Source organism: Vanellus vanellus (assembly GCF_965231255.1).
Source record: "Vanellus vanellus genome assembly, contig: HAP1_SCAFFOLD_1821, whole genome shotgun sequence".
In the NCBI taxonomy this organism is placed as follows: domain Eukaryota; kingdom Metazoa; phylum Chordata; class Aves; order Charadriiformes; family Charadriidae; genus Vanellus; species Vanellus vanellus.
Genome location: NW_028126890.1, coordinates 1 through 27688, shown reverse-complemented (window position 1 = coordinate 27688; position 27688 = coordinate 1). Strand labels below are relative to the sequence as shown.

Below are 27688 nucleotides of genomic sequence, written 5' to 3'. Positions count from 1 at the left end.
CTTCACCTCAGCCCGGGCGCGGCGCATGCGCAGAACGGCGGCGGCGGCGGCGGACGGGAGCGGCACCGCGGCGGTGAGCGGGGACGGCGCCGCGGGGCATTGTGGGACGGGGAGGACCCGGTAACCCCCATCCCCCACCGTCGTACCCCCCCCCCCCCGCCGGCCCATCCTCCATCCGCGCGGCCGCGGGGCATTGTGGGAAGCGGTCACTCCCCCCCCCGTTATCATCTTCCGCCCCCCCCCCCCCCCCCTCCGGGGGGCCCGGCCTTGGGGAGGCCGCGGGGCATTGTGGGATGGAGGGCGGGGCTTGGCGGGAGGGGCCTGGGGTGTGGGAGGGGCCTAGGGCATGGTGGGAGGGGCCTAGTGCGGGGTGGGAGGGGCCTGGGGCATGGGAGGGGCCTGGGGGCTGGTGGGAGGGGGTTGGGGCTTGGTGGGAGGGGCCTGGGCTGGGGTGGGAGGGGCTTGGAGGGTGGGCGGGGGCTATGGCATGGTGGGAGGGGCCTGGGGCAGTGGGAGGTGGATGGGGACTGGTGGGAGGAGCTTAGGGTTTATTGGGAGGGGCCTACTGTGTGGGCGGGGCTCGGGGTGGTGGGCGGAGCCTTGGGCATTGTGGGAGGGCTCTGTGGCTTGGTGGGAGGGGCTTAAGGTGTGGGAGCGGCCTGTGGCATTGTGGGAGGGACTTGTGATGGGTGGGAGGGGCCCAGCAGGTCACTGGGGCTTAGTGGGAGGGGCCTATGGGGCGGTGGGCGGGGCCTGGGGCCCGGTGGGCGTGGCCGCAGTGCATGGTGGGCGCTGGCGGCGCAGGGCGGCCATGATGGCGGACGGGCGCCGGCCGGGGGAGTCGGGCGGGAGTGAGGACGGCGCCTTCGAGGAGGAGGAGGAGGAAGAGGAGGAGGAGGAAGAAGAGGAGGAGGAGGAGGAGGAGGAGGAGAGGGCCTCCACCGGTGAGCTGGGGGGGCCGGGGGGGCTGTGGGGGGCTGTGGGGGGCTATAGGGGCTGTGGGGGGGCTATGGGGGGGTTATGGGGGAGCTATGGGGGCTATAAGGGCTATAGGGGCTATGGGGGGCTATGGGGGGGCTATAGGGGCTATAGGGGGCTATGGGGGGGCTATGGGGGGGCTATAGGGGAGCTATGGGGGCTATGGGGGGGCTATGGGGGAGCTATGGGGGGCTACAGAGGCTATGAGGGGGCTATAGTGAGCTATGGGGGGCTATGGGGGGGCTATGGAGGCCGTGGGGGGCTGTGGGGGGCTATAGGGGTGCCATGGGGTGCTATAGGGCCCCGTGGGTGCTATGGGTGTCCCACAGGTGCCATACATTGCAATGGAGTCCTACAGGTGCTATGGGGTCCCGTGGGCGCTATGGGGCGCTATAGGGGCTGCCACGGGGCTATAGGGCGCTGTGGGGCTCAATGAGGACCCACAGGTGCTATAGGGGGTGGGGGGTGCTCTGGAGTCCTACAGGGTGCTATAGGGGTGCCATGGGGTGCTATAGGGTCCTGTGGGTGCTAAGGGGGTCCTATGGGTCCCATTGGCGCTATGGGGACCTATGGGCGCTATAGGGGTCCCGTGGGGCGCTATAGGGCTGTCCCCTCCCCCCCCCCCCCCAGGCATTTCGGCGCTGCCGGAGGAGGAGGAGGAGGAGTCGGAGTCGTCTGAGGCCACATCGGTGTCGTCGGGGGGCAGCGGTCCCCCCACCCCCCCCGCCAACGGCTGCGCAGGTACCGCCCCTCCCCCGCCCCCCTCCCCTGCCCCTCCCCCCACCCCACCCTCACCCCTCCCCCCCCCCCCAACAGGTTCCCGGACCCGCGACCGCCCGATTTCGTCCTCGTCGGGGGAAGAGCCGCGGCCGTTACCGGGCGACGGAGGAGGGGGCGGGGGCGAAGGGGGCGGGGCGGGGGCGGGGCGGCGGGGCGGGGGCGGGGCGGCGGAATGGCACGAGTGCCCCGAGTGCGGACGGGGTTTCGGCACTTCGCGGGCGCTGAAGGTCCACCGCAGTTATCACGTGGGGCGGAAGAGACCCCAGGGACCCCCGGGGGGGGGAGGGGCGGGGGGGGGCGGGCGGGGCGCCCCTCCCCCCCCGCCCCGCCCCCCGCCCCCTTCCTCCCCCTTCCACTACATCTGCGCCGAGTGCGGGTTGGGTTTCGGGGCGCCGGCGGCGTTGGGGGCCCATCGCTGCGAACACGGGCGGCGCCAGCGGCGGCGCAGCCCCCCTCCCCCTCCCCCCGCCCCCGCCCCGCCCCCGCCGCGGCGGGCCGCCCCTCCCCCGCCCCCCTACCGCTGCACCGAGTGCGCCGGAGCCTTCGGCCTCGTGGCGGATCTGCACGAGCACTACATGCTGCACGCCCGCGGCGAGCTCTGAGCGCGGGGGAGGGGCGGCGGGGGGGGGAGGGGCGGGGGAGGGGGGAGGGGCACCCCCGCCCGGCCCCTCCCCCACTACTTGCGGGATGCGCCCATCCCCCCCCCCCCCATCCCCCCCCCGGGTGTGGAGGAGGAATAAAACGGTGTCATCGGAGGGGGTGACGTCGTGCCTGGGGGGTGTGATGTCATCGATGGGTGGGGTGATGTCATCAGTGTGGGGGGTGTGATGTCATCGGCGGGGGGTGATGTCGTGAGCGGGGGGTAATGTCACTGATGGGAGTGATGTCATCAATGGGCGTGATGTCATCAAGCGGAGTGGCGTCATCAATTGGAGGGGTGTCATGAATGGGGGGTGATGTCATCCATGGGGGTGTGATGTCATCAATGGGGGTGATGTCATGGCCGGGGAACGACGTTATAAATGCCCTTAACTCCGCCCCTTTGTCTTACGGATGGGGTGGGGGGGTGTGACATCATCAGTTGGGCGTGATGTCATCAATCGGGTGATGTCAGGTGGGGAGTGACATCATCCAGTAGGATGTCCTTGTGCGGAGAGTGTGTGTGACATCACTTGGGCAGCACTGATGGGTGGGGCGATGACATCATCGGGAGTGATGTCATGAATGAGGAGAATGCCGTTGGGTGGGGGCTGTGACATCACAGGTGAGGGGTGATGCAATTGGGATTTCCCGGGGGGTGTGTGAATGATGTCATGGGCGGAGGTCAGTGATGTCATGTGACAGGAGGGTGATGTCACGGGGGGGGCGGGGCCAAGTGCTGTCACCCCACCGGGGCCGTGATGTCACCGCACCATCGCCCTCCCTCAGCCCCGCCCCACGCCACCACACCGACCAATCAGCTGCCGCCTCTCCTTTTTTTATTGGCCGCTTCCCGCCGCGCCCCGCCCCCTCCCTCCAAACCCCGCCCCCTCCACGAGCCACACCCCGACAGGCCACACCCCCCTCTCCAAACCCCGCCTCCCTCTCCTCCCCTCCCCCCCCTCCCCACAGCCCCTTCCCTCCACCTGGGGCGGGGCCGACCCCACCCCCCCCGGCCCCGCCCCCCGGCCCCGCCCCTCAGAGCTCGCCGCGGGCGTGGCGGATGTAATGGCGGTGCAGCGCTCCCTCGCGGGCGAAGGGGCGGCCGCACTCGGTGCAGGTGTAGTTGGGGGGCGGGGGGCGGGGCGGGGCGTCGGCGGGCGGGGCGGGGCGGCGGCGGGGCGGGGCGCGGGGCGGGGCGCGGGGCGCGGCGTGGGCGCGCTGGTGGCGCAGGAGGGCGGGGGAGGAGGCGAAGGGGCGGGCGCAGACGAAGCAGACGAAGAGGGCTCCGCGGAGGGCGGCGGCGGCGAAGTCCTGCGGGTGCTGGCGCTTGGCGTGGCGCGCGGCGAAGGCGGCGTCGGGGAAGGTGATGAGGCAGCGGCGGCAGCGGGTGGAGCCCGGGCGGTCTGCGCCCCACGCGTCACGCCCCGGCCACGCCCCGGCCCCGCCCGCCCTTCCCCCGACACGGCACCGCCCCACACGGAGACAGAGGGGCACACGGTGTCCCGAAGTCACCCCATAGCGACCAACAGATGCCCCACAGACCCCCCATAGCGACCCACAGAGACCCACAGGGACCCCACAGGGACCCACAGACACCCCACAGGGACCCAAAGAGACCCACAGACACCCCACAGAGATCCCACAGGGGCCCACAGACACCCCATAGGGAGCCACAGACACCCCACAGACACCCCACAGGAACCCACAGAGACCCCACAGTGCCCCACAAATTCCCCAGAGAGACCCACAGACACCCCATGGGGCCCACAGACACCATACAGGGACCTACAGTGCCCCATAGATACCCCACCGGGACCCACAGACACCCCATAGGGACCCACAGGGTCCCACAGAGACCCCACCGGGACCCACAGAGACCCCACACCGACCCACAGACACCCCACACCGACCCACAGACATCCCACAGTGCCCCACAGAGACCCTCAGAGACCCCACTGGGACCCACAGACCGCCCCCAGTGCCCCACAGGGACCCGCAGTGCCCCATAGAGACCCCCTCCCCCCGCGGTGCCCCTCCCCCACTCACAGAGGGCGCTCTTGGGGCGGGGCTCGGGGGGGGCCCCTCCCCCCCCCTCCTCTTCCTCCTCCTCCTCCTCCTCCGGCGGGGGGGGGCGGGGCGCGGGGGGGGGCGGGGGCGGCTCCGGGGGCGGCTGCGACATCCCGGGGGGCTGGGGGAGGGGCTCCCAGTGACCCCCAGTGCCCCCAGTAACCCCCCCAGTGGCCCCCAGAGCCCCTCCAGTGCTCCCAATAACTCCCCAGTGCTCCCAGTAAATCCCCAGTGCCCCCAGTAACCCCCCAGCGCCCCCCAGTGCTCCCAGTAACATCCCAGTGCCCACAGTAGCCCCTCCAGTGCTCCCAGTAACTCCCCAGTGCTCCCAGTAACCTCCCAGGACCCCCAGTAGCCCCCCAGTGCTCCCAGTAATCCCCCAGTACTCCCAGTAAACCCGCAGTGCCCCCAGTTCCCCCCAGAGCCCCCCCAGTGCTCCCAGTAACCCCCACAGCCCCTCCCCAGGGATCCCCCCGCCCCTCCCCCCGCCGTAGCCCCGCCCCCTCCGCCGCCGCCGCCCTCACTCGCTCTCGCGGCCGCTCTCCGCGCCCCCCCGCCCCGGCGTCCACTTCCGGCTTCCGCTGACCCCCACGAGCTTCCGGTTCCGGTTGACGGGGCACAGCCATGGCGCATGCGCAGCGGCCGCCGCGGCGGAGCCGGGCCACCCCGCGCATGCGCAGCGCCGTCTCCCGCAAGGGGCGGGGCCGCGCGGGGTGATGTCACCTCCCGGCCAATGGCGGGCGGGGAGGGGCGGGGCCTGAGGGCAGCGGCGCCCCGTGGCGGCGCAGCGCGGGAACACCGCTATGGACCAGTGACCACCAGTGACCCCCAGTATGTCCCAGTTCCTCCCCAGTCCCTCCCAGTGCCCCCCCTTTCCCTCCCAGTTCCTCCCAATATATTCCAATCCCTCCCAGTATATCCCAGTCCGTCCCCCCCCAGTATATTCCAGTCCCTCCCAGTCCCTCCCCATCCCCTCCCAGTACACCCCAGTCCCCCCAGTACGAATCGGGGGTTTATTGCGTATCAAAGGCGGTTTAAAAGTGACGTATTTACAGACACACCCGCGGTGGGGGGAGGGGTGAGGCCGCCCCGGGCCACGCCCCCCTCGTACATTATTCATCATCGCCCCTCCCCCATTCTGGGCGGGGCCGGACGGACTCGCCCCTCCCCCTCCCCTCCCCCCCTCATGGCTTTGAGCTTTGGGGGGACCCCATCGCCTCCGGGCCCCCCCTCCCCCCCCGGGGGCGGGGCTTGCAGGGAAAGGGAGGGGCTGGTGGGGAAAAGGGGCGGGGCTTATCCCACTCCCTGCAGCCCCTCCCCCATCCTGTCCCCTCCTTGCCCCGCCCCCCCCTGTCCCAAATGTCCCCCCGTGTCCCCAACAGTCCCCTTGACCCCCCCCCCACCCCCGTGTCCCCATGGCCCCCCCATGGCCCCCCCGTCCCCCTGTCCTGTCCCCAATGTTGTCCCCATGTCCCCCAGACCCCCCATGTCCCCATGTCCCCCCATGTCCCCCCTGTCCCCCCCATGGCCCCATGTCCCGTCCCCCCATATCCCCTCATGTCCCCCTGTCCCTTACCCCCATGTCCCCCCCAAACCCCGTGTCCCCCTGTCCTGTCCCCCCATGTCCCCCTGTCCCCCCTGTCCCCCTGTCCCCCTCTCCCCGTCCCCCCCCGTCCCCCCCCGACCCCCATCCCCATGTCCCCCCAAGTCCCCCCTGTCCCCATGTCCTGTCCCCAACCTTGTCCCCCTGTCCCCCCCATCCCCCTGTCCCCCCGTCCCCCTCATGTCCCCCTGTCCCCCCGTCCCCCTCTACCCCCCCATGTCCCCATGTCCCCCCCCATCCCCCCGTCGCCCCCCCGCCCCCCCCGCCCTCAGATGAAGAACTCCTCCTTGCGCTTCGCGGCCTCTCCCCCCAGGAAGGCCTCCCGCGCCTCCCCGTGCTCCTCCAGCCCGCTCGCCTCGTGCGTCAGGTACGACCCTGCGCCGCCGCGTCAGCGCCCGCCGCCACGCCCGCTCCGGACACGCCCCCCCGCGCCACGCCCCACCCCCCCACCCCTTCCCTGTGCCACCTCCCAGCGCTGCCGCATGCTCCCGGCCACGCCCCCCCCGCGTAACCACGCCCCCCAGCACAGCCCGGCTGGTGGCCCTTAGACCGAGCCCCGCCCCCTCACCGCGCGGCCCCGCCCCCTTCATCCACCCCCTTCAGGCCCCGCCCCACCCCTTCCACACGACCCCGCCCCCTACATCAAGCCCCGCCCCTACACCACCTTCTTAGACCCAGCCCTGCCCCTTCCACATGACCCCGCCCCCTAGAACAAACCCCGCCTCCCCCGCGTGGCCACGCCCCCTCACCTACCCCCTCTAGAACCAGCCCCGCCCCTTCGACGCGACCCCACCCCCTTAAAACAAGCCCCACCCCCATAACCACCACCCCTTTAGAGCCAGCCCCGCCCCCTTGCTGCACGGCCCCGCCCCCTTCCAGCCCACACCACCACCCCTTCCGCCAAGCCCCGCCCCCTCCCCACCAGACCACGCCCCCCCTCCACCCCCGCAAGGCTCCCTCATAGGCTCCCCCTCCCCCGCGGCCCCGCCCCCTCCCGGAGGCCCCGCCCCCTCCCGGAGGCCCCGCCCACCTTTCTGGCGGATGGAGCACCAGACCATGGTTCCCAGCAGGCAGATGAGCAGGAACACCAGCAGCGCCAGTACCCCCCCCACGATGGCGTAGGGCACCGCCCCCCGCGCCGCCACCACCGCCCCCGGGTCTGACCCACAGCGCGTCAGACGGGGGGGCGGACGGGGGGGTGTGGGGCAGCAAGGGGGGTGTGTGGGGCAGGGGGTGTGTGGGGTGGCCGCGGGGTGGGGGGTGTGTGGGGCAGCGGGAGGGTGTGGGGCAGCAGTGGGGATGTGTGGGGCAGAGGGGGTGTGGGGCAGCCATGGGGCGGGGGGTGTGTGGGGCAGCCATGGGGCGGGGGGACTGGGGGTGTGTGGGGCAGCCATGGGGCGGGGGGTGTGTGGGGGGCTGGGGGTGTGTGGGGCAGCCATGGGGCGGGGGGGTTGGGGGCAGTGAGGGGGGTGTGGGGCAGCCATAGGAAGGAGGGTGTGGGGCAGCTGTGGGGATGTGTGGGGCAGAGGGTGTGTGGGGCAGGCATGGGGCAGGGGGGTTGGGGGCAGTGAGGGGGGTGTGGGGCAGCCATAGGAAGGAAGGTGTGGGGCAGCTGTGGGGCAGGGGTGTGGGGGGGGTGGCTGTGGGGTAAGGGGGTGTGTGGGGCCGCCATGGGGCAGGGGGGGTTGTGGGGCAGGGGGGATACGGAGCAGCTATGGGGCAGCCGTGGGGCAGAAGGGTGCTGGAGGGACATCGCGGAGCCCACCCTTTGCCGTAGAGGACTGGGGGGCGGAGGTGGGCAGGGGCGACGTGTGGCCGTGGGGCGGCAGTGGGGCGCTATGGGGCAGCAGTGGGGCGCTATGGGGCGGCGGTGGGGCGCTATGGGGCAGCGGTGGGGTGCTATGGGGCAGCAGTGGGGCAGCTATGGGGCAGCAGTGGGGCGCTATGGGACGGCGGTGGGGCGCTGTGGGGCGGCGGTGGGGCGCTATGGGGCAGCGGTGGGGCGCTATGGGTCAGCCATGGGGCGCTATGGGGCAGCAGTGGGGCGCTATGGGGCAGCAGTGGGGCGCTATGGGGCGGCCGTGGGGCGCTATGGGGCAGCTATGGGGCAGCTATGGGGCGGCGGTGGGGCGCTATGGGGCGGCGGTGGGGCGCTATGGGGCAGCAGTGGGGCGCTATGGGACGGTGGTGGGGCGCTATGGGGCGGCGGTGGGGCGCTATGGGGCAGCGGTGGGGCGCTATGGGGCAGCGGTGGGGCGCTATGGGGCAGCCATGGGGCGCTATGGGGCGGCGGTGGGGCGCTATGGGGCAGCAGTGGGGCGCTATGGGACAGCGGTGGGGCGCTATGGGGCAGCGGTGGGGCGCTATGGGGCAGCAGTGGGGCGCTATGGGGCGGCGGTGGGGCGCTATGGGGCAGCCATGGGGCACTATGGGGCAGCAGTGGGGCGCTATGGGGCAGCCGTGGGGCAGAAGGGTGCTGGAGGGACATCGCGGAGCCCACCCTTTGCCGTAGAGGACTGGGGGGCGGAGGTGGGCAGGGGCGACGTGTGGCCGTGGGGCAGCCGTGGGGCGCTATGGGGCGGCGGTGGGGCGCTATGGGGCAGCGGTGGGGTGCTATGGGGCGGCGGTGGGGCGCTATGGGGCGGCCGTGGGGCGCTATGGGGCAGCAGTGGGGCGCCATGGGGCGGCGGTGGGGCGCTATGGGGCGGCAGTGGGGCGCTATGGGGCAGCAGTGGGGCGCTATGGGGCGGCGGTGGGGCGCTATGGGGCGGCAGTGGGGCGCTATGGGGCAGCAGTGGGGTGCTATGGGGCAGCAGTGGGGCGCTATGGGGCAGCCATGGGGCGCTATGGGGCAGCAGTGGGGCGCTATGGGGCGGCGGTGGGGCGCTATGGGGCAGCAGTGGGGTGCTATGGGGCGGTGGTGGGGCGCTATGGGGCAGCAGTGGGGCGCTATGGGGCAGCGGTGGGGCACTATGGGGCAGCGGTGGGGCGCTATGGGGCAGCAGTGGGGTGCTATGGGGCGGTGGTGGGGCGCTATGGGGCGGCGGTGGGGCGCTATGGGGCAGCCATGGGGCGCTATGGGGCGGCGGTGGGGCGCTATGGGGCGGTGGTGGGGCGCTATGGGGCAGCGGTGGGGCGCTATGGGGCAGCAGTGGGGCGCTATGGGGCAGCAGTGGGGCGCTATAGGGCAGCAGTGGGGCAGAAGGGTGCTGGAGGGACATCGCGGAGCCCACCCTTTGCTGTAGAGGACTGGGGGGCGGAGGTGGGCAGGGGCGACGTGTGGCCGCGGGGCGGCGGTGGGGCGCTATGGGGCGGTGGTGGGGCGCTATGGGTCAGCCATGGGGCGCTATGGGGCGGCTGTGGGGCAGAAGGGTGCTGGAGGGACATTGCGGAGCCCACCCTTTGCTGTAGAGGACTGGGGGGCGGAGGTGGGCAGGGGTGACGTGTGGCCATGGGGCGGCCGTGGGGCGCTATGGGGCGGCAGTGGGGCGCTATGGGGCAGCAGTGGGGCGCTATGGGGCAGCGGTGGGGCGCTCACCGTAGACGACGAGGACGTAGTGGTCGGCGGCGCGGCCGTGGGGGTTGCCGGCCTGGCAGCTGTAGGTGCCGTTGTCCTGAGGGCCGAGCGCCGGCAGCGTCAGCACCTCCCCCTGCGCCACCGCCCGCGGCGGCAGCGACTCGTTCCCGCGGCTCCAGGAGATCTCCGTGGGGCTGAGGGGACGCGGGGGGACACGGGGGGACAGGCGTGAGGGGGGGACGGCCGTCCCCCGCCCGCGCGGCGGCCCCGGGGCCGGGGGGGCACTCACAGGGGGTTGCCGTTGACGGCGCAGGTGAGCACCAGCGTGTCGCCCTCCCGCAGGACGCTCTGCGAGGGGTGGATGCGCGCCGTGGGGGCGTCTGGGGGGACAGCCGCCGCGTCACCCCCCCGCTGGCGCGTGACACCCCCCCGGTGAGGCGCGACACCCCGCTGCGACGCGTGACGCCCCTCCGGCCGTGTGGCGCGACCCCCAGTGGGATGGGGCGACCCCCAAGTGGGGTGTCCCCCACCGTCCTGGTGTCACCTCTCCTATCCCCCGGTGTCCCCTCTCCCCCCCAATGTCCCCTCTCCCCCCCAATGTCCCCTCTCCCCCCCCAATGTCCCCTCTCCCCTCTGATGTCCCCTCTCCCCCCCCAATGTCCCCTCTCCCCACCGATGTCCCCTCTCCCCTTCATGTCCCAGTGCCCCCCCCCAATGTCCCCTCTCCCCCCCGATGTCCCCTCTCCCCCCCCCGATGTCCCCTCTCCCCCCCAGTGTCCCCTCTCCCCTCTGATGTCCCCTCTCCCCCCCGATGTCCCCTCTCCCCTCTGATGTCCCCTCTCCCCCCCCCGATGTCCCCTCTCCCCTCCAGTGTCCCCTTTCCCCTCTGATGTCCCCTCTCCCCCCCAATGTCCCCTCTCCCCCCAATGTCCCCTCTCCCCTCCAGTGTCCCCTCTCCCCCCGATGTCCCCTCTCCCCTTCATGTCCCAGTGCCCCCCCCAATGTCCCCTCTCCCCCCCCCGATGTCCCCTCTCCCCCCCCAATGTCCCCTCTCCCCCCCCCGATGTCCCCTCTCCCCAATGTCCCCTCTCCCCCCTGACGTCCCCTCTCCCCCCCAGTGTCCCCTCTCCCCAATGTCCCCTCTCCCCCCGATGTCCCCTCTCCCCTTCATGTCCCAGTGCCCCCCCCAATGTCCCCTCTTCCCCCCAATGTCCCCTCTCCCCCCCCGATGTCCCCTCTCCCCTCCACATCTCAGTGTCCCCCCCACGTCCCCACGTCTCCCCCAGTGTCCCCTCTCCATGTCCCTGCCCCCCCCCCCCCCAGTGTCCCCCCTTGTCCCCCCCCCTGTGTCCCAGTGCCCCCCAGTGCCCCCCAGCGCCCCCCAGCGCCCCCAGTCCCCGCTCACACTGGACGTCCAGCATGTACTGGGTCTGGCGGCGCTGGCCGCGCTCCAGCGCGGGGTGTGTGGCCTCACAGGTGACGATGGCCCCGTGGTCCCTCCGCTCCACCCGCAGCCGCAGGAGGTTGCGCTGCCGGAACACCTTCCCCCGCTGCTCCCGGCTGCTGGAGCCTGCGGGGGGACGGGGGGACATGGGGGGACGGGGGGACACGGGGGGACGGGGGGGACATGGGGGGACGGGGGGACACGGGGGGACGGGGGGGACATGGGGGGACGGGGGGGACATGGGGGGACGGGGGGACACGGGGGGACGGGGGGGACATGGGGGGACGGGGGGGGACACGGGGGGACACGGGGGGGACACAGGGACACGGGGGGACATGGGGACACATGGGGACACAGGGACACCGGGGGACACAGGGGGGATGGGGGGACATGGGGGGACACAGGGGGACGGGGGGACATGGGGGGACATGGGGGGACATGGGGGGACACAGGGACACGGGGGGGACATGGGGACACATGGGGACACAGGGACACCGGGGGACACAGGGGGGACATGGGGGGACACGGGGACACAGGGGGACATGGGGGGACACAGGGGGACATGACGACACGGGGGACACATGGGGACACATGGGGGGACACGGGGGGACACGGGGGGACATGGCGACACGGGGGACACCGGGGGACAGGGGGGACACAGGGACACCGGGGGTACATGGGGACACAGGGGGGACACGGGGACACAGGGGGACATGGGGGGACACAGGGGGACATGACGACACGGGGGACACATGGGGACACATGGGGGGACACGGGGGGACATGGGGGAACATGGGGGGACGGGGGGGACACCGGGGTGACACGGGGGGACATGGGGGGACACAGGGACACAGACACAGGGACACGTGGGGACACGGGGAGGACGTGGACACAGGGACATGGGGGACAGCGGGATGGCACCAGGGACTGTCCCAGCAGGGTCCCCGTGTCCCCAACCCCACCGAGGTCCCCACCATGTCCCCATCCCCCCCATGTCCCCAACCCCACCGGGGTCCCCATGTCCCCAAGGTGTCCCCATCCCTCCCATGTCCCCATCCCCACCGGGGTCCCCATGTCCCCCCCATGTCCCCATCCCCCCCATGTCCCCAACCCCACCGGGGTCCCCATGTCCCCAAGGTGTCCCCATCCCCCCCATGTCCCCAACCCCACCGGGGTCCCCACGTCCCCCCCATGTCCCCAACCCCCCCATGTCCCCCCCATGTCCCCAACCCCACTGGGGTCCCCACAACCCCACCACGTTGCCACGTCCCCAACCCCATCGCGTGCCCAACCCCACCAAAGTCCCCCCCGCGTCCCCACGGCCGCAGGGTGTCCCCACGGCCGCAGGGTGTCCCCGTCCCCGCGGTGGTCACCTTGGAGCTGGCGGTGGCCGCGGTACCAGCGCAGGGTGGCCGGGGGTCGCGCCCGCGGCACCACACAGCTCAGCTCCACCTCCGCCCCCTCCACCGCCGCCTCCACCGCCTCCACCACCGGGTTCTCGGGGGGCACTGCCGCCGACGGGGACGGACGGGGGACACGGGGACGGGGGGACACAGGGATGGGGGACACAGGGATGGGGGACAAGGACATGGGGAGGAGGATGAAGGGTGAGGGGACACAGGGGGACGGGGAGAAGGGACGGGGACATGGAGGAGAAGGGACGGGGACACGGAGGAGAAGGGACAGGGGTCCCAGGAGAAGGGACAAGGGACAGGAGAGATGGACGAGAAGGGACAGGGGACATGGAGGAGAAGGGACGGGGACATGGAGAAGGGACGGGGACATGGAGGACAGGGGACAGGGGTCAAGGGACAGGAGAGATGGACGAGAAGGGACAGGGGACATGGAGAAGGGACGGGGACATGGAGAAGAAGGGACGGGGACATGGAGAAGGGACAGAGGACATGGAGGACAGGGGACAGGGGTCAAGGGACAGGAGAGATGGACGAGAAGGGACAGGGGACATGGAGAAGGGACGGGGACATGGAGAAGAAGGGACGGGGACATGGAGAAGAAGGGATGGGGACATGGAGAAGGGACGGGGACACAGAGGAGAAGGGACAGGGACATGGAGAAGGGACGGGGACATGGAGGACAGGGGACAGGGGTCAAGGGACAGGAGAGATGGACGAGAAGGGACAGGGGACATGGAGAAGAAGGGACGGGGACATGGAGGACAGGGGACAGGGGTCCCAGGAGAAGGGACAAGGGACAGGAGAGATGGACGAGAAGGGACAGGGGACATGGAGGAGAAGGGATGGGGACACAGAGGAGAAGGGACGGGGACATGGAGAAGGGACAGAGGACATGGAGGAGAAGGGACAGGGACATGGAGAAGGGACGGGGACATGGAGGACAGGGGACAGGGGTCAAGAGACAAGGGGACCCAGGAGAAGGGACAAGGGACAGGAGAGATGGACGAGAAGGGACAGGGGACATGGAGGAGAAGGGACGGGGACATGGAGAAGGGACAGAGGACATGGAGGAGAAGGGACGGGGACAAAGGGACATGGAAGAGAAAGGACAAGGGGACACGGAGGAGGAGGGACAGGGGACGGGACACGGAGGAGAGGGGAGAGGCGACGGGGACACGGGGACGAGGACACGGGGTGGGACAGGGGATGGGGACACGGGACGAGGGGACAAGAGATGGGGACGGGGTGAAGGATGGGGGGAGGAGGACATGGGGAGGGACACGGGGGGACAAGGGACACAGGGTGAGGGCCATGGGGACACGTCTCCACATCTCCCCCGTGTCCCCCGGTGTCCCCCACACGTCCCCAAGTGTCCCCACCCATCCCTAACGTGTCCCCAAGTGTCACGACGGTGATCCGGTTTTGGGTGTCTTGAGGGTGGCAGACGCAAGAGCTGCCACCGCGTCCCCCACGGCCCCGTGTCTCTGCGTGTCCCCACATCCCTCCAAGTGTCCCCAGGTGTCCCCACCCATCACTAATGTCCCCCCAAGTGTCCCCACCCATCCCCTAATGTGTCCCCAGGGATGAGGATGATCCGGTTTTGGGTGTCTGGAGGGCGGCAGACGCAAGAGCTGCCACCGCGCCCCCCACGGCCCCGTGTCCGGGTGTCCCCACATCCTGTGAGGTCACTGCAGTGTCCCCACATGTCCCTACCCTGTCTTCAGGTGTCCCCAAGTGTCCCCCACATGGCCCCAGGTGTCCCCAGGGACGAGGATGATGCGGGTTTGGGTGTCTGGAGGGCGGCAGACGCAAGAGCTGCCACCGCGCCCCCCACGGCCCCGTGTCTCTCTGTGTCCCCAAGTGTCCCCACATCCCCCAGGTGTCCCCCCATCCCTAACGTGTCCCCAGGTGTCCCCCCCCATCCCTAACGTGTCCCCAGGTGTCCCCAAGGACGAGGATGATGCGGGTTTGGGTGTCTGGAGGGCGGCAGACGCAAGAGCTGCCACCGCGCCCCCCACGGCCCCGTGTCTCTGCGTGTCCCCAAGTGTCCCCACATCCCCCAGGTGTCCCCCCACCCCTAACGTGTCCCCAGGTGTCCCCAAGGACGAGGATGATGTGGGTTTGGGTGTCTGGAGGGCGGCAGACGCAAGAGCTGCCACCGCGCCCCCCACGGCCCCGTGTCTCTGCGTGTCCCCAAGTGTCCCCACATCCCCCAGGTGTCCCCCCACCCCTAACGTGTCCCCAGGTGTCCCCAAGGACGAGGATGATGTGGGTTTGGGTGTCTGGAGGGCGGCAGACGCAAGAGCTGCCACCGCGCCCCCCACGGCCCCGTGTCTCTGCGTGTCCCCAAGTGTCCCCACATCCCCCAGGTGTCCCCCCCCACCCCTAACGTGTCCCCAGGTGTCCCCAAGGACGAGGATGATGCGGGTTTGGGTGTCTGGAGGGCGGCAGACGCAAGAGCTGCCACCGCGCCCCCCACGGCCCCGTGTCCGGGTGTCCCCAAGTGTCCCTACCGAGGACGGTGAGGGTGGCGATCTGGTGGTGGGTGTCATCGGCGTAGAGTTGGCAGAAGTAGCCGCCCTCGTCCTCCAGGCGGGCGCGGGACAGGCGCAGGCGCAGGCGGCGGCGGCTGAACTCCACCAGCTGGAACCGCTCGTCCTTCAGCGCTGGGGACACGGGGACACCCCCGTCACCCACCGCGGGACCCCACTGCCACCCGCTGCCACCCGCTGCCACCCCACGGCGTCCCACAGCTGGAACTGTTCGTCCTTCGGCACAGCGACGGGGCCACCGCTGTCACCCACAGCCACTTAATGGCCCCCACGGGGCCCCCACGGCCACTTAATGGTCACCCCAAGGTCCCCATGGCCACCATCGGGCCACCCTGCAGTCCCACAGCCACCCTGCTGCCACCCCGAGGCCTCACGGCCACCCTATGGCCACCTTAAGGTCCCCCATGGCTACCCCGAGGTCCCTATGGCCACCCCGAGGTCCCCATGGCCACCTCAAGGTCCCCCACGGCTACCCCAAGGTCCCTATGGCCACCCCAAGGTCCCCATGGCCACCCTAAGGCCACCTCAAGGTCCCCACAGCTGCTCCATGGCCACCCCGAGGTCCCCATAGCCACCTCAAGGTCCCCCATGGCCATCCTGAGGTCCCCATGGCCACCCCACGGCCACCACAGGACCCCACGGCCACCCTGAGGCCACCACAGGGCCACCCCATGGCCACTCTAAGGCCTCCGTGGCCACCCCATGGCCACCTAGAGGCCACCATAGGGCCACCATGGGACCCCACAGCTAAGCCAAAGACCCCACGGCTACCATAGGGCCACCCTACAGCCCCCCTGAGGCCCCCAAGGCCACCCCACGGTCCCCACAGGGCCACCCTGGAGCCACACCAACACCCCCACAGCCACCCCAAGGCCACCACGGGACCCCATGGCCACCACGGGACCCCATGGCCACCCCACGGCCACCAAGGTGCCACCCTGGAGCCCCACGGCCACCCCAAGGACCCCACAGCCACCATGAGGCCACCCTGGAGCTCTGTGGCCACTAGAAGGCCACCACAGGGCCCCTAAGGCCACCCCAAAGTCCCCGTGGCCACCACAGGGCTACCCTGGAGACTCATGGCCACATTAAGGCCACCATAGGGCCCCCGTGACCACCCTGAGGACCCTATGGCCACCAGAGGACCACCATAGAGCCCCATGGCCACCCTACAGCCACTCTGGAGCCCCACGGTCACCACAGGGCCACCCTGGAGCCCTACAGCCACCCCAAGGTCCCCATGGCCACCCAGAAGCCACCAAGGTGCCACCCTGGAGCTCCATGGCCATCCCAAGGTCTCCATGGCCACCCTGGAGCTCTATGGCCACCCCAAGTTCCCCATGGCCACCCAGAAGCCACCCTGGAGCCCCACGGCCACCACAGGGCCACCAGAGGGCCTCTAAGGGCACCCCAAAACCTCCTTAGAGCCACCCCACGTCCCCTCATGTCCCCGTGTCCTCGCTGCCGGTGCCACTGAAGAAGAGGGTGCACCGGGGGGGGGGCGCTGGATGTGTCCCCTGTCCCCGTGTCCCCCCGTGTCCCCCCGCGTCCCCCCGCGTCCCCCCGCGTCCCCGTGCCCTCACCGCGGGTGCCGTTGAAGAAGAGGGTCTGCCGGGCGGGGTTCTGGATGACGACGATGGAGCCGTCGTACTGGTGCAGGTGACAGGTGATCTCGGCCGTGCCACCCTCCAGCACCGTCACGTTCTCCGCCTGCACCTCCTGCGCCCGCCCTGGGGACAGCGGGGACAGCGTCGGCCAGGGGGGGACAGCCACCCCGGGGCGCTGGGGACACCGGGGAAACCTGTACCAGGGTGCCAGGGCCACTGGGGACACCGTTACTGGGGACGCTGGCACTGGGGACACCCACACCAGAGCGTTGGGGACACTGGGGACACAGGGGACACCCACACCAGGGTGCTGGGGACACTGGGGGGACAGTTACTGGGGACACCATTACTGGGGACGCTGGCACTGGGGACAGCCACCCCGGGGCACTGGGGACACCGGGGACACCGTTACTGGGGGACACTGGCACTGGGGACACCCACACCAGAGCGCTGGGGCCACTGGGGACACCGCTACTGGGGACACTGGCACCAGGGACACCCACACCAGAGCGCTGGGGACACTGGGGACACAGGGGACACCCACACCAGGGTGCTGGGGACACTGGGGGGACAGTTACTGGGGACACTAACACTGGGGACACCATTACTGGGGACGCTGGCACTGGGGACAGCCACCCCGGGGCACTGGGGACACTGGGGACACCGTTACTGGGGACACTGGCACTGGGGACACCCACACCAGAGCGTTGGGGACACTGGGGACACAGGGGACACCCACACCAGGGTACTGGGGACACTGGGGGGACAGTTACTGGGGACACTAACACTGGGGACACCGGCACTGGGGACGCTGGCACTGGGGACAGCCACCCCGGGGCACTGGGGACACCGGGGACACCGTTACTGGGGACACTGGCACTGGGGACACCCACACCAGAGCATTGGGGACACTGGGGACACCGTTACTGGGGACACTGGCACTGGGGACACCCACACCAGAGCGTTGGGGACACTGGGGACACAGGGGACACCCACACCAGAGGGTGCTGAGGACACCGGGGGGACAGTTACTGGGGACACTGACACTGGGGACACTGTTACTGGGGACGCTGGCACTGGGGACACCCACACAGGGGCACTGGGGACACTGGGGACACCTACACCAGGGTGCCAGGGCCAATGGGGACGCCACTATTGGGGACACCGACACCGGGGACACCCACACAAGTGCACTGGGGACACCGTTACTGGGGACACCGTTACTGGGGACACTGGGGACACTCACACGAGAGCACTGGGGACACTGGGGACACCATCATTGGGCTGCTGGGGATAATGGGGACACCATCACTGGGGACACTGACACCAGGGACATCAACACTGGGGTGCCGGGGCCTTTGGGGACACCGTTATTGGGGACACAAACACCAGGGACAGTGACACCGGGGACACCATCACTGGGGACGCTGACACCAGGGACACTGTCACTGGGGACACCCACACCGGGATGTTGGGGACACCGGGGACACTGTCACTGGGGTGCCAGAGCCATTGGGGACACCGTTATTGGGGACACGAACACCAGGGACAGTGACACCGAGGCTGTTGGGGACACCGACACCAGGGACACCACCACTGGGGACACCACCACTGGGGGCCCCAACACCGGGGTGCTGGGGACACTGGGGACACTCTCACCGGTGCCACCAACACCGGTGCCACCGTCACGGGGGACCCCGACACCGGTGACACTTGTGGGACAGCGTTGGTGGCACTTGGGGACACGCGCCCGGGTGACGGCAGGAGCAGTGGGGACAGCGACAGTGTCATGGGCGCCTGGGTGTCCCCCCCCCTCGTTACTGTCCCCTCGTTAGGGTCCTCGGCGTCACCTGCGGTTGCCGTGACGATGCCGGAGCTGTCACCGAGGGGGGGTGGGGGGGGGTGGCATCACATTTTCGCTGTGTCAGCACAATTTCTCTCTCCCCCCCCCATCTCTTCCCCCCCCCCCCCAGGGTCACTACGGCGACCGCGGCGTCACTGTCACCGCCAAGGTCGTCACCGCGCCAAGGTCACCCCTGTCCCCAGGGCTGGAGGGGGGTCTGGGGGACACCCGGGCATTCGGGTGCTGCCCACGGAGGTGACACGGTGACAAGGGACACTTTGTTCCCCCCCCGACGCCCGAGTGCCCCCGAGTGGGTGCTGGGTGGGGGAGGGGAGGGGGGACAGGAGGGGGGGGTGACAATGGCCCTTTTCTGTGCCACCCGCGCGGGGACAGGCCGGCGCCGCCTGGCACCTCGGCGGGGACCGCGGGGACACGAGGACGTGGGGGGACGATGACACGGGGGTGACAGAGAGCTGGCAGCGAGGGTGAGGGTGTCACCGTCGCACGGGGACGTGGGGACACCCGGCCACTTCGGTGAGCCGCGCTGGCACGAGGGCGCGGGGACAGTGACGGCGGGGTGAGGGGACGATGGCGGGAGGGTACCGGTGTCACTGTCACACGAGGGTGAGGGACAACCGTCCGTGGGGGTGTGCGGACGGCGGCACGAGGGTGAGGGACACCCGGCCACAAGGGTACAGGTGTCACCAGCGCACGAGGACATGGGGACAGCCGGCCACAGGGACGTGGGGACAGTGGCACGAGGGTGAGAGACACCCGGCCACGAGGATACGGGTGTCACTGGTCCATGAGGGTGACAGTCACCCGGCCACGAGGGTGAGGGGACACTGACGTGGGGGTATGGGTGTCACAGGAGCATGAGGGTGAGGGGACACTCGGCCACGAGGGTGAGGGACAATCGGCCATGAGGGTCTGGGTGTCACCGGCTCATGAGGATGTGGGGACACCCGTCCATGAGGGTGAGGGGACATCGGCGTGCCAGGACGTGGGGACAGTGACACCTGAGGGCAGTGTCACAACCCCATCAGCTTTGGGGACACCGGGATGCTCAGAGAGGGGGTGACAGTGACACCCGAAGGCACAGGGTCACCCCCCCGGTAGGTTTGGGGACATGGGGATGCTCAGGGGGGTGACAGTGACACCCGAGGGCACAGGGTCACCCCCCCGCCCCCCGTGGACAGACAGTGACACCGGTGGGGTGACGCGGTGGGAAGAAGCCCCCCCCGAGTCATCGCTCCCCCCCCAGTGTGTCCCCAGGCCACGGTGGAGGGGACACACACAGGACAAAGCCACCCTGAGGGGACCGATGGGGACAGAGTGGGGGGGACACAGCGAAATGCCCCCCCCCCGCATCCGCAGCGTCCCCCCGGGGGGGGGTCAAACCGTGGGGACAGGGAGACGGGGAGGGGACAGGGAGACGGGGAGGGGACAGGGAGGGGGACACGGGGAGGGGACAGCGGGGGGAGCGCAGCGGCAGGAGGGGGGGGGGGCTGCGGCAGAGGCTGACGGCGTTTTTTGGGGGGGGGGAGGCGGCTTTAAAATGTCGCAGGGGGGGCTGGGGGGGGCTGGTGTCAGCCCGGTGCGGGGACAAGAGGGATGGGGACAATTTGGGGAGGGGGGGGGGGGGTGATTTAAGGGGGGATGGGGGCAATTTCGGCGGGGAGGGGACGGGGTATTTTTTTGGGGGGTGTCCTACCGTGTCCGGCGGCCCAGAGCAGGATGAGGCCCGGCAGCAGCGCGGGGCGCAGGGGGGGGCGCGGGGGGGGCTGCATGGCGGCTGGCGCGTCCCTCTGCCGCTCCCCACCTGCCGAGGCCTGCGGATAATGTATGCTAATGAGATGCGAGAGGCTGGGCCAATGGGGGAGGAGGAGGAGGAGGAGCCCTGGGATGAAGGGGGGGTGTGGGGGGGGTGTTGGTGTTTACAGGCCCGGGCTGGGAAGGGGGGGGGAGGGGGGGGCAAAGGGGTACCCCCCCATGTCACCCCCAGTCCTGGGGTGGGATGGGGGACCCCCAGGGTGACATTGGGGACCCCCAAGGGGGAACTGGGGGCCCCAGGGGGGAATTGGGGACCTCAGGGTGACATCGGGCACCCCCAAACCCAAACTGGGGGACCCCAAGGGAGAACTGGGGACCCCCAAACCTGAATTGGGGCACTCCAGGGTGACATCGGGGACCCCAGGGGGGAATTGGGACACCCCAGGGTGACATTGGGGACCCCTGAGCCTGAATAGGGGACCTCAGGGTGACATCAGGGACCCCCCAACCTGAACTGGGGGACCCCCAAGCCTGAATTGGGGCACCCCAGAGTGACACTGGGGACCTCAGGTTGACACTGGGGACCCCCAAGCCTGAATCAGGGCACCCCAGGGTGACATTGGGGACCCCAGGGGGGAATTGGGGCACCCCCAGGTGACATTGGGGACCTCAGGGTGACATCAGAGACCCCCAAACCTGGATTGGGGCACTCCAGAGTGATATTGGGGACCCCAAGGGGGAATGGGGGACCTCAGGGTGACTTTGGGGACCCCCAAGAGGGAACTGGGGCACCCCAGGGTGGGATTAGGGACCCCGGGGTGATATTGGAGACCTCAGGGTGACATTGAGAACCCCCAAACCTGAATTGGGGGCACCCCAGGGTGACACTGGAGACCCCAGTGGGGAACTGGGGCACCCCCGAGTGACATCGGGGACCTCAGGGTGACATCAGGGACCGCCAAACCTGAACTGGGGGTCCCCCAGGGTGACATTGGGGACCCCGAATGGAGCCCAGGACCCCCAGGGTGGGACGGTGCCACCCCCGGGTGACACGTGGGGACGCCCCAGGACCCGCGGGCGTCACCCCAATCCGTCCCCCGGCGGCGGCGCGGCGCGGGGGGCAGTTTCTATGGCAGCCCCCACCCCCCACCTCCCCCCCTCTCCCGGCAGCGCCGAACAAAGCCGGCACTCAGCGCCGAACAGGGCGGCCATTCTGCGCCGCCGGGCGCCTTTTTGGGGCCGTTTGTCCCCGTTTCGGCCTCCCGCCGCCGGACCCCCGCGAAGCCGCTCGGGACGCGGGGCACGTCCCGGCCCAGCGGCTCCAAAACCAACCCTTTTTGGCTCAAAAAAAAAAAAAAAAAAAAAACAACAAAGAGGGCTGTGGTGTGGCAGAGCCCCAAAAAGGGGGTGAAACGGGGCCAAAACAGGCCCAAAACACGGCGAAACAGGCACAAAGCGGGGGCAGATGGGCTCAAAACAAGATTCAATGAAACAATACAGGGCTAAACGGGCCCAAACCAGGGCAAAACGAACAGATATGGGGCTAAACAGGCCCAAAACAGGGTGAAACCGGCCCAAAATGGGGCCTGACACGGCCAATAATGGGCCAAATAGGGCCCAAACAGGGTGAAAGGGTGACAAAAAAGGGTGAAAACGGGCCTGAAACAGCTCCAAATGGGGCTGAACAGGCCCCAAATGGGGCAAAACGGGGCTGAACTGGCTCAGCCTGAGGCTGAACGGACCCAAATTAGGGCTGAACCGGGTCAAAACTCAGCTAAACGGCCCCAAAATGTGGCTAAAGAGGGGCAATGTGGGGCTAAACATGCCCGCAATGGTGTTAAGTGGGCCCAAAACGGGGATACACAGGGCCAAACCGGAGCTTTAGCAAGGTGAGAGGCAAGGGAAGCCCCGTGGTGTGCTGAGTAATTAGCACGGGGGTAATTAGGCGGGGGCCTGTTCCCTCACACCCGCACCTCCGAAGGGCTCCTGAGGGCGCAGGCGGCTTCTCCCACCGGGTTGGGAGCGGGAGAACCGGTCCTGCCGCAGCCGGGAGCCTGGGCGGTGGCGGTGCCGCCTTTGGGGAGGCAAGTGAAGGCACCGCAGGGCCGTGGAAGGGAAACGGGGTGTGCGGGAAGGAGGGGGAGAGCAGGAGCCGATCTTTGGGACCCCCACTCGCTCCACAGCGGGGCCGGCAGCCCCCACCCACCACACCCCTCAGGGAGAGACTGCTCGGGGCGAGGCTCAGCCACCCGAAGGGAGGTGCCGAAGGCAGAATGGCGGATCGCAGCGGGCTTGGGGGCGATCAGGGGGCGGCAGGGCGCGGGAACTCACCGCTCATGGGAGCAGCAGGAGCCGCCGCCGCCGCCTGAGGGGACGCGGAGAAAATGGCGGCGGCCGCTCACACACCCGCAGCGCCTTTCCCGCCCTTGGCGCCGCCACGCCCCCTCCCGGCGGCTCAGCCAATCAGCGGCCGCCACGCCCCCCCGCGCATGCGCGCTCCGCCCCCGAGGGACACTTCGGCCGCCCGCGGGGACGCGACAGACTCTCCTGAGGGAAACCCCTTCATTTTTCTGAGGTAAAAAGTTAAATTTTGTGAGGTATAAGTTAAAATTTTGTGAGGGAAAATTTAGGGGAGGGGGGGAAGGGGGGAGGGGAAGAGCTTCCCCTCGCCAGCAGCTTTGAGGGGTGAGCGGCTGCCGATTGCAGCAATTCACCATTTTTGAGCGTTTCACCCCCTCAAAATCCAAAATCCCTCAAAATTTTTGCCCCAAGCTGGAGGAAACCCCCACATAGATTCAGATAACTGCCCCAAAATCCTCACAGCCCCTCGCCAGCGGCAGAAAAGGCCCTTTTCCACCCTGAAACCCCTTAAAAACCGCCCCTTTTGCCTTCCTGCACCCTTTTATGCCGATTTGTGGGGAAAAAAAAAAAAAAAAAAAAGATGAATTTGGCTAAATTTCACTTCAGCGACGCCGACTGCTCCAGGAAGGGCTCGAGCCCAAACTGCCCCGTTTTCACCCCGTTTTGCCCAGGGCTGAGTGCCCCCTCCCCCCAAACCCTTCTCCCTGCAGCTAAAAATGTGCATTTTTAGACAAAAGTTGTGGTTTTCCCCACGAAACACTGTGGGGTTTGGAGGTCGGTGAGATCCCCACAGGGAAAATTGGGCTGTTTGGGGTTTTTTTCGCCCCAGTTGGGACTGGGGGTCTGTGATAATGCACCATTTTTGGGGAAAAAAAAAAAAAACCACATTGACTATAACTCTCTATTTTTACGGTGCCTCAACCCCCCATCGCCTTGAAACCACCCAAATATTTGGGGCTCCCCTCCACTTTTGAGGCATTTCCCACCTTTTCGGGACACCCCCACTAATACTTTCAGGGCAATTTCTCACCGTTTTGGGACCCCCTTATTCTCCCCACTCTTTCGGGGCACTTTAACCCCATTTTGGGATCCCCGGTAATATTTTCGGGCAATTTATCACCATTTGGGGATTATCCCACCCCATTTTGGGGGCTCTTTCCACCATTTTGGGATCCCCCTGCTAATATTTTTAGGAGATTCCTCACAATTTTAGGACAACGCCCCTCCCCCGGTATTTTGGGCCAACTTTCTGTTGTTTTGGGACTCCCCCAATATGTTTTGAGGCACTTTTTTGTCATTTTGTGATTCCCCCACTGCCCCCCCCAATGTAGTCATCGTGTCCCGTCCGTCCCCCCCCCCCCATTTGGGGGCACTTTACCCCCATTTTGCACTGCCCCCCCCCCATATTTTAAGGCAAATTCTCATGATTTTGGGATTCTGCCCTCCCTATTTTGGAGCCTTTTGCCACCATTTTGGCATCCCCCCCTCCATTCATTTTGGGGCACTTTCCCTCCATTTGGCGATCCCCCCCCCCCCCATTTTGGGCCCCCCACTGGTATTTTGGGGCCGTTTCCCCCCATTTTGGGGCACAAACACCACAGCAGCGCCTCGGGGAGGGTCATTTATTGCGGCTCCTCAGTGCTTCTTGCTGGCGGCGGCGACCTGGGGGCGGAGAATGGGGTGAAAAACCACTCAGAATGGTAAAAACCACCTTAAATCACCCACAAACACCCAAAAATAGAAGGAAAAAAAAAAAAAAAAGACGGTAAATGGCCCCAAAACGCACCTGCCCGGCGATGCGGTCCAGGTCCCGCTGTCCCTGCGGAGTCAGCTTGCGCCCGCTGCAAAGAATCAGTTTTTTTTTTTTAAAAAATAGAGGGATAACGGGGTATTTTTAGCTTTTAAATAAAGGGAGAAATTGGGGATTTAGAAAAGGGGAAATGTCGGGCAGAAACAGGGGGAGAAAGGGCCAAAAAGAGGGATAAGGGGCAAAAGCGAATGAAAAGGGGAGGAAGTAAAGGAGAAAAAAAAAAAAACAAACAAAAAAACTGGTGAAACTGAGGCGAAACGGGCAGAGATGAGGGGGGGGGGGGGGGGAAGGGGCACCGGTGAGGAAACCCGGGCAAAAGTGAGGAAAAAAGGAGCAGAAACTGAGGGAAAATGAGGAAAAAAAGGGCACAAATGAAGGAAACGAGAAAGGGGCTGAAACTGAGGGAAAGTGGGAAACACTGAGGGAAAACCGGAGCAAAAAGGGGGCAGAAACCAGCGAAAATGGGCAGCGGTGAGAAAACTGAGGAAAACTGAGGAAAAAGGGGGCAGAAACTGAGAGGAAATGGGCAAAACTGGGGGAAAACGGGCAGAAGCACAGGAAAAATGGGCAAAACTGAGGGGGGAAAAGGGGCAGAAGCCAAGAGAAAATGAGGAGAAAACGGGGAGAAATTATACAGATCAGACACCATTAATTTACAATAGGGAAAACAGGAAAAAAGGGTAGAAACGGGGTAAAATGGGTAACAGGTGGAAAAGATCAGAAACTGAGCGAAAACGGGCAACGCCGAGGAAAAATGGGCAAAGCTGAGGGAAAACTGGAGTAAAAAGGGGCAGAAAGTGAGGGAAAACGGACAACAGTGAGGAAAAAGGAGCACAACCTCAGTGAAAACGGGCGACACTGAGGGAAAATGGGAAAACTGCGGGAAAACGGGAGCGAAAAAGGAGGAGGAAACGACAGAGAACAGGAGAAAAGGGGCAGAAGCTGAGGGAAAACGAGGAAAAAATGGGGAGAAATGGTACAAAACAGACGGCGGTAATTTACAATGGGGAAAGCTGAGAGGGAAAAGGGGAAAGGAGATAAAATGAGTAACAGCGATGTGACAAAAGAGCGTAAACTGAGAGGGAAATGGGTAACGCTGAGGAAAAAAGGGGCAAAACTGAGGGAAAAGCGGCACAGAAGGGGGCAGAAACTGAGGGAAAACGGGCAACAGTGAGGGAAAACCGGAGCAAAAAGGGGGGGAACGATGGAGAAGAGGCGATGGTGATGAAAAAGGGGCAGAACTGAGGTAAAAAGGGGGAGAAAGTGAGGGATAACGGGCAGGACTGGGGGAAAAGGGGCAAAACCTGAGAGAAAACGGGCAGAACCGGGGGGGGAAAAGGGGCTCGAACCGGGGGGGGAAAAGGGGCTCGAACCGGGGGGGGAAAAGGGGCTCGAACCGGGGGGGGAAAAGGGGCTCGAACCGGGGGGGGGAAAAGGGGCTCGAACCGGGGGGGGGAAAAGGGGCTCGAACCGGGGGGGGGAAAAGGGGCTCGAACCGGGGGGGGGAAAAGGGGCTCGAACCGGGGGGGGGAAAAGGGGCTCGAACCGGGGGGGGGAAAAGGGGCTCGAACCGGGGGGGGGAAAAGGGGCTCGAACCGGGGGGGGGAAAAGGGGCTCGAACCGGGGGGGGAAAAGGGGCTCGAACCGGGGGGGGGAAAAGGGGCTCGAACCGGGGGGGGGAAAAGGGGCTCGAACCGGGGGGGGGAAAAGGGGCTCGAACCGGGGGGGGGAAAAGGGGCTCGAACCGGGGGGGGGGAAAGGGGCTCGAACCGGGGGGGGGGAAAGGGGGCTCGAACCGGGGGGGGAAAAGGGCCTCGAACCGGGGGGGGCGGAAAAGGGGCTCGAACCGGGGGGGGGGGGAAAGGGGCTCGAACCGGGGGGGGGGGGGAAAGGGGCTCGAACCGGGGGGGGGAAAAGGGCCTCGAACCGGGGGGGGGAAAAGGGCCTCGAACCGGGGGGGGAAAGGGGCCTCGAACCGGGGGGGGGAAAGGGGCCTCGAACCGGGGGGGGGAAAGGGGCCTCGAACCGGGGGGGGGAAAGGGGCCTCGAACCGGGGGGGGGAAAAGGGCCTCGAACCGGGGGGGGGAAAGGGGCCTCGAACCGGGGGGGGGAAAGGGGCCTCGAACCGGGGGGGGGCGGAAAAGGGCCTCGAACCGGGGGGGGGCGGAAAAGGGCCTCGAACCGGGGGGGGGGAAAAGGGCCTCGAACGTCTAAAACGCCCGCGCTCACCCGTCCTGGTCCTTCTCCACCATCTTGAGCCCCTCCAGCGCCTGCAGGACGCGGCGCGCCACACTGCCGGAGCCGCGGCTGAAGTGACTGGGCCGGACCCCGCGGCGCTGCCGCCCGCCGTACACCGTGGCCATGGAGCCCACCCCGGCGCCGCCCCGCAGGTACAGGTGTCGGGCGGTGGAGGCTGCGCGGAGGGGGGGGGAAGCGGGATGAGCGCCGGGCCCAGCGCCGGGTCCCCCCTCCCCTCCCCTCCCCTCCCCGGCGCCGCTGCTCACCCGCCCGCGTGTAGAACCAGTTCTCGTCGTAGGGCGCCAACTCTTTGTGCTTCGCCAACTTCACCGTGTCCGCCCACTCGGGCACCTTCAGCTTCCCCGACCTGCGCCGCGCCGGTCAGCCCCGGGGGAGCGGGAACCCCCTGCCGGGGAACCCGGCCACCCTCCCGGTAAACCCTCCGCTGTCCCCGGTACTACAGGGACTCTCCCAGTAACCTCAGCGACCCCTCCGGTAACGCGGGCGCGCTACCAACAGCCGCCACCCCCCGGGGTCCCGGTAACCCCCTCCAATACCATAGCGGCCCCCGGAGCCTCCCCCCGCGTCCCCGACAGCCTCCCCGGTGTCCCGCTAACCCCCGCCCGGTACCGCGGGCACCCTCCCGGTGTCCCCCCTCGGGTTGTCCCTCCCCTCACTTCTTGAGGAAGGCGGCCAGCGCCCGCACGAACTCCTGCTGGTTCACGTCCTTCACCGTCACACCGGGCATCTACCGGGACAGAACAGCCGTTTAAGCCCCCCACGGGGCCCGGTATCACCTCCACCGCCCCCCCAACCCCGAGCCCCGGAGCGGCGGCACCGACCTCGCTGCTGCCTCCTCACACGCCGCCACCGGAAGAGGCGGAGCGCGGGGCCGCCCGGGGGAAGCCGCAGGGCCGCAACTCTCGCGAGAAGCCGGCAGCCAATCCACGGCGGCGAGGTTACGTGCCGGCCAATGGGCGGGCAGAGGAAAAGCGGAGTGGCGTTTCCTCACACCCCCTAGCCGCGAGGCCCCGCCCACCGCCGGAAAAGGCGGGGGG

The 27688-nt window shown here is 68.0% G+C and overlaps 4 protein-coding genes across 4 annotated transcripts; 1 reads left to right on the top strand and 3 right to left on the bottom strand.

Moving 5' to 3' along the window:
* The first annotated feature begins 695 nt into the window (after positions 1 to 695).
* LOC309685692 (uncharacterized protein) lies at positions 696 to 2879 on the top strand. The gene is made up of 3 exons (XM_082501423.1): positions 696 to 944; positions 1609 to 1719; positions 1795 to 2879. Exons 1-3 carry the CDS (start codon positions 812 to 814, stop codon positions 2358 to 2360), a joined length of 810 nt encoding a protein of 269 aa, XP_082357549.1. The 5' UTR covers positions 696 to 811; the 3' UTR covers positions 2361 to 2879.
* A 475-nt stretch (positions 2880 to 3354) lies between these two features.
* LOC309685694 (zinc finger protein 576-like) lies at positions 3355 to 5064 on the bottom strand. Its single transcript, XM_082501425.1, has 3 exons — positions 4992 to 5064; positions 4447 to 4588; positions 3355 to 3803 (listed from the first exon to the last, which is right to left on the bottom strand). The coding sequence occupies exons 2-3, from the start codon at positions 4577 to 4579 to the stop codon at positions 3436 to 3438; spliced, it is 501 nt and encodes a 166-aa protein (XP_082357551.1). The 5' UTR covers positions 4580 to 4588; positions 4992 to 5064; the 3' UTR covers positions 3355 to 3435.
* A 1274-nt stretch (positions 5065 to 6338) lies between these two features.
* Positions 6339 to 20238, bottom strand: CADM4 (cell adhesion molecule 4; the record flags this gene model as incomplete). The annotated part of the gene is made up of 9 exons (XM_082501424.1): positions 6339 to 6445; positions 7101 to 7229; positions 9609 to 9781; positions 9877 to 9967; positions 10993 to 11157; positions 12405 to 12539; positions 14960 to 15112; positions 16582 to 16728; positions 20163 to 20238. 9 exons carry the CDS (start codon positions 20236 to 20238, stop codon positions 6339 to 6341), a joined length of 1176 nt encoding a protein of 391 aa, XP_082357550.1.
* Positions 20239 to 24190: 3952 nt separating this feature from the next.
* On the bottom strand, positions 24191 to 27519 carry RPS19 (ribosomal protein S19). Its single transcript, XM_082501422.1, has 6 exons — positions 27473 to 27519; positions 27308 to 27378; positions 26897 to 26997; positions 26622 to 26805; positions 24369 to 24423; positions 24191 to 24244 (listed from the first exon to the last, which is right to left on the bottom strand). Exons 2-6 carry the CDS (start codon positions 27376 to 27378, stop codon positions 24218 to 24220), a joined length of 438 nt encoding a protein of 145 aa, XP_082357548.1. The 5' UTR covers positions 27473 to 27519; the 3' UTR covers positions 24191 to 24217.
* Between the last annotated feature and the right edge of the window lie 169 nt (positions 27520 to 27688).

Excerpts from the sequence above, each read along its gene's own strand:
- LOC309685692 (XM_082501423.1), top strand. The coding sequence starts at position 812 with ATGATGGCGGACGGGCGCCGGCCGGGGGAGTCGGGCGGGAGTGAGGAC. Across the intron at positions 945-1,608 it reads GGAGGAGAGGGCCTCCACCG|GCATTTCGGCGCTGCCGGAG; the intron begins GTGAGCTGGGGG and ends CCCCCCCCCCAG. Across the intron at positions 1,720-1,794 it reads CCCCGCCAACGGCTGCGCAG|GTTCCCGGACCCGCGACCGC; the intron begins GTACCGCCCCTC and ends CCCCCCCAACAG.
- LOC309685694 (XM_082501425.1), bottom strand. The coding sequence starts at position 4,579 with ATGTCGCAGCCGCCCCCGGAGCCGCCCCCGCCCCCCCCCGCGCCCCGC. Across the intron at positions 3,804-4,446 it reads CCGCCCCAAGAGCGCCCTCT|ACCGCCCGGGCTCCACCCGC; the intron begins GTGAGTGGGGGA and ends CGTGGGGCGCAG.
- RPS19 (XM_082501422.1), bottom strand. The coding sequence starts at position 27,378 with ATGCCCGGTGTGACGGTGAAGGACGTGAACCAGCAGGAGTTCGTGCGG. Across the intron at positions 26,998-27,307 it reads CTGGCCGCCTTCCTCAAGAA|GTCGGGGAAGCTGAAGGTGC; the intron begins GTGAGGGGAGGG and ends GGCGCGGCGCAG. Across the intron at positions 24,424-26,621 it reads GTGGAGAAGGACCAGGACGG|CGGGCGCAAGCTGACTCCGC; the intron begins GTGAGCGCGGGC and ends GATTCTTTGCAG.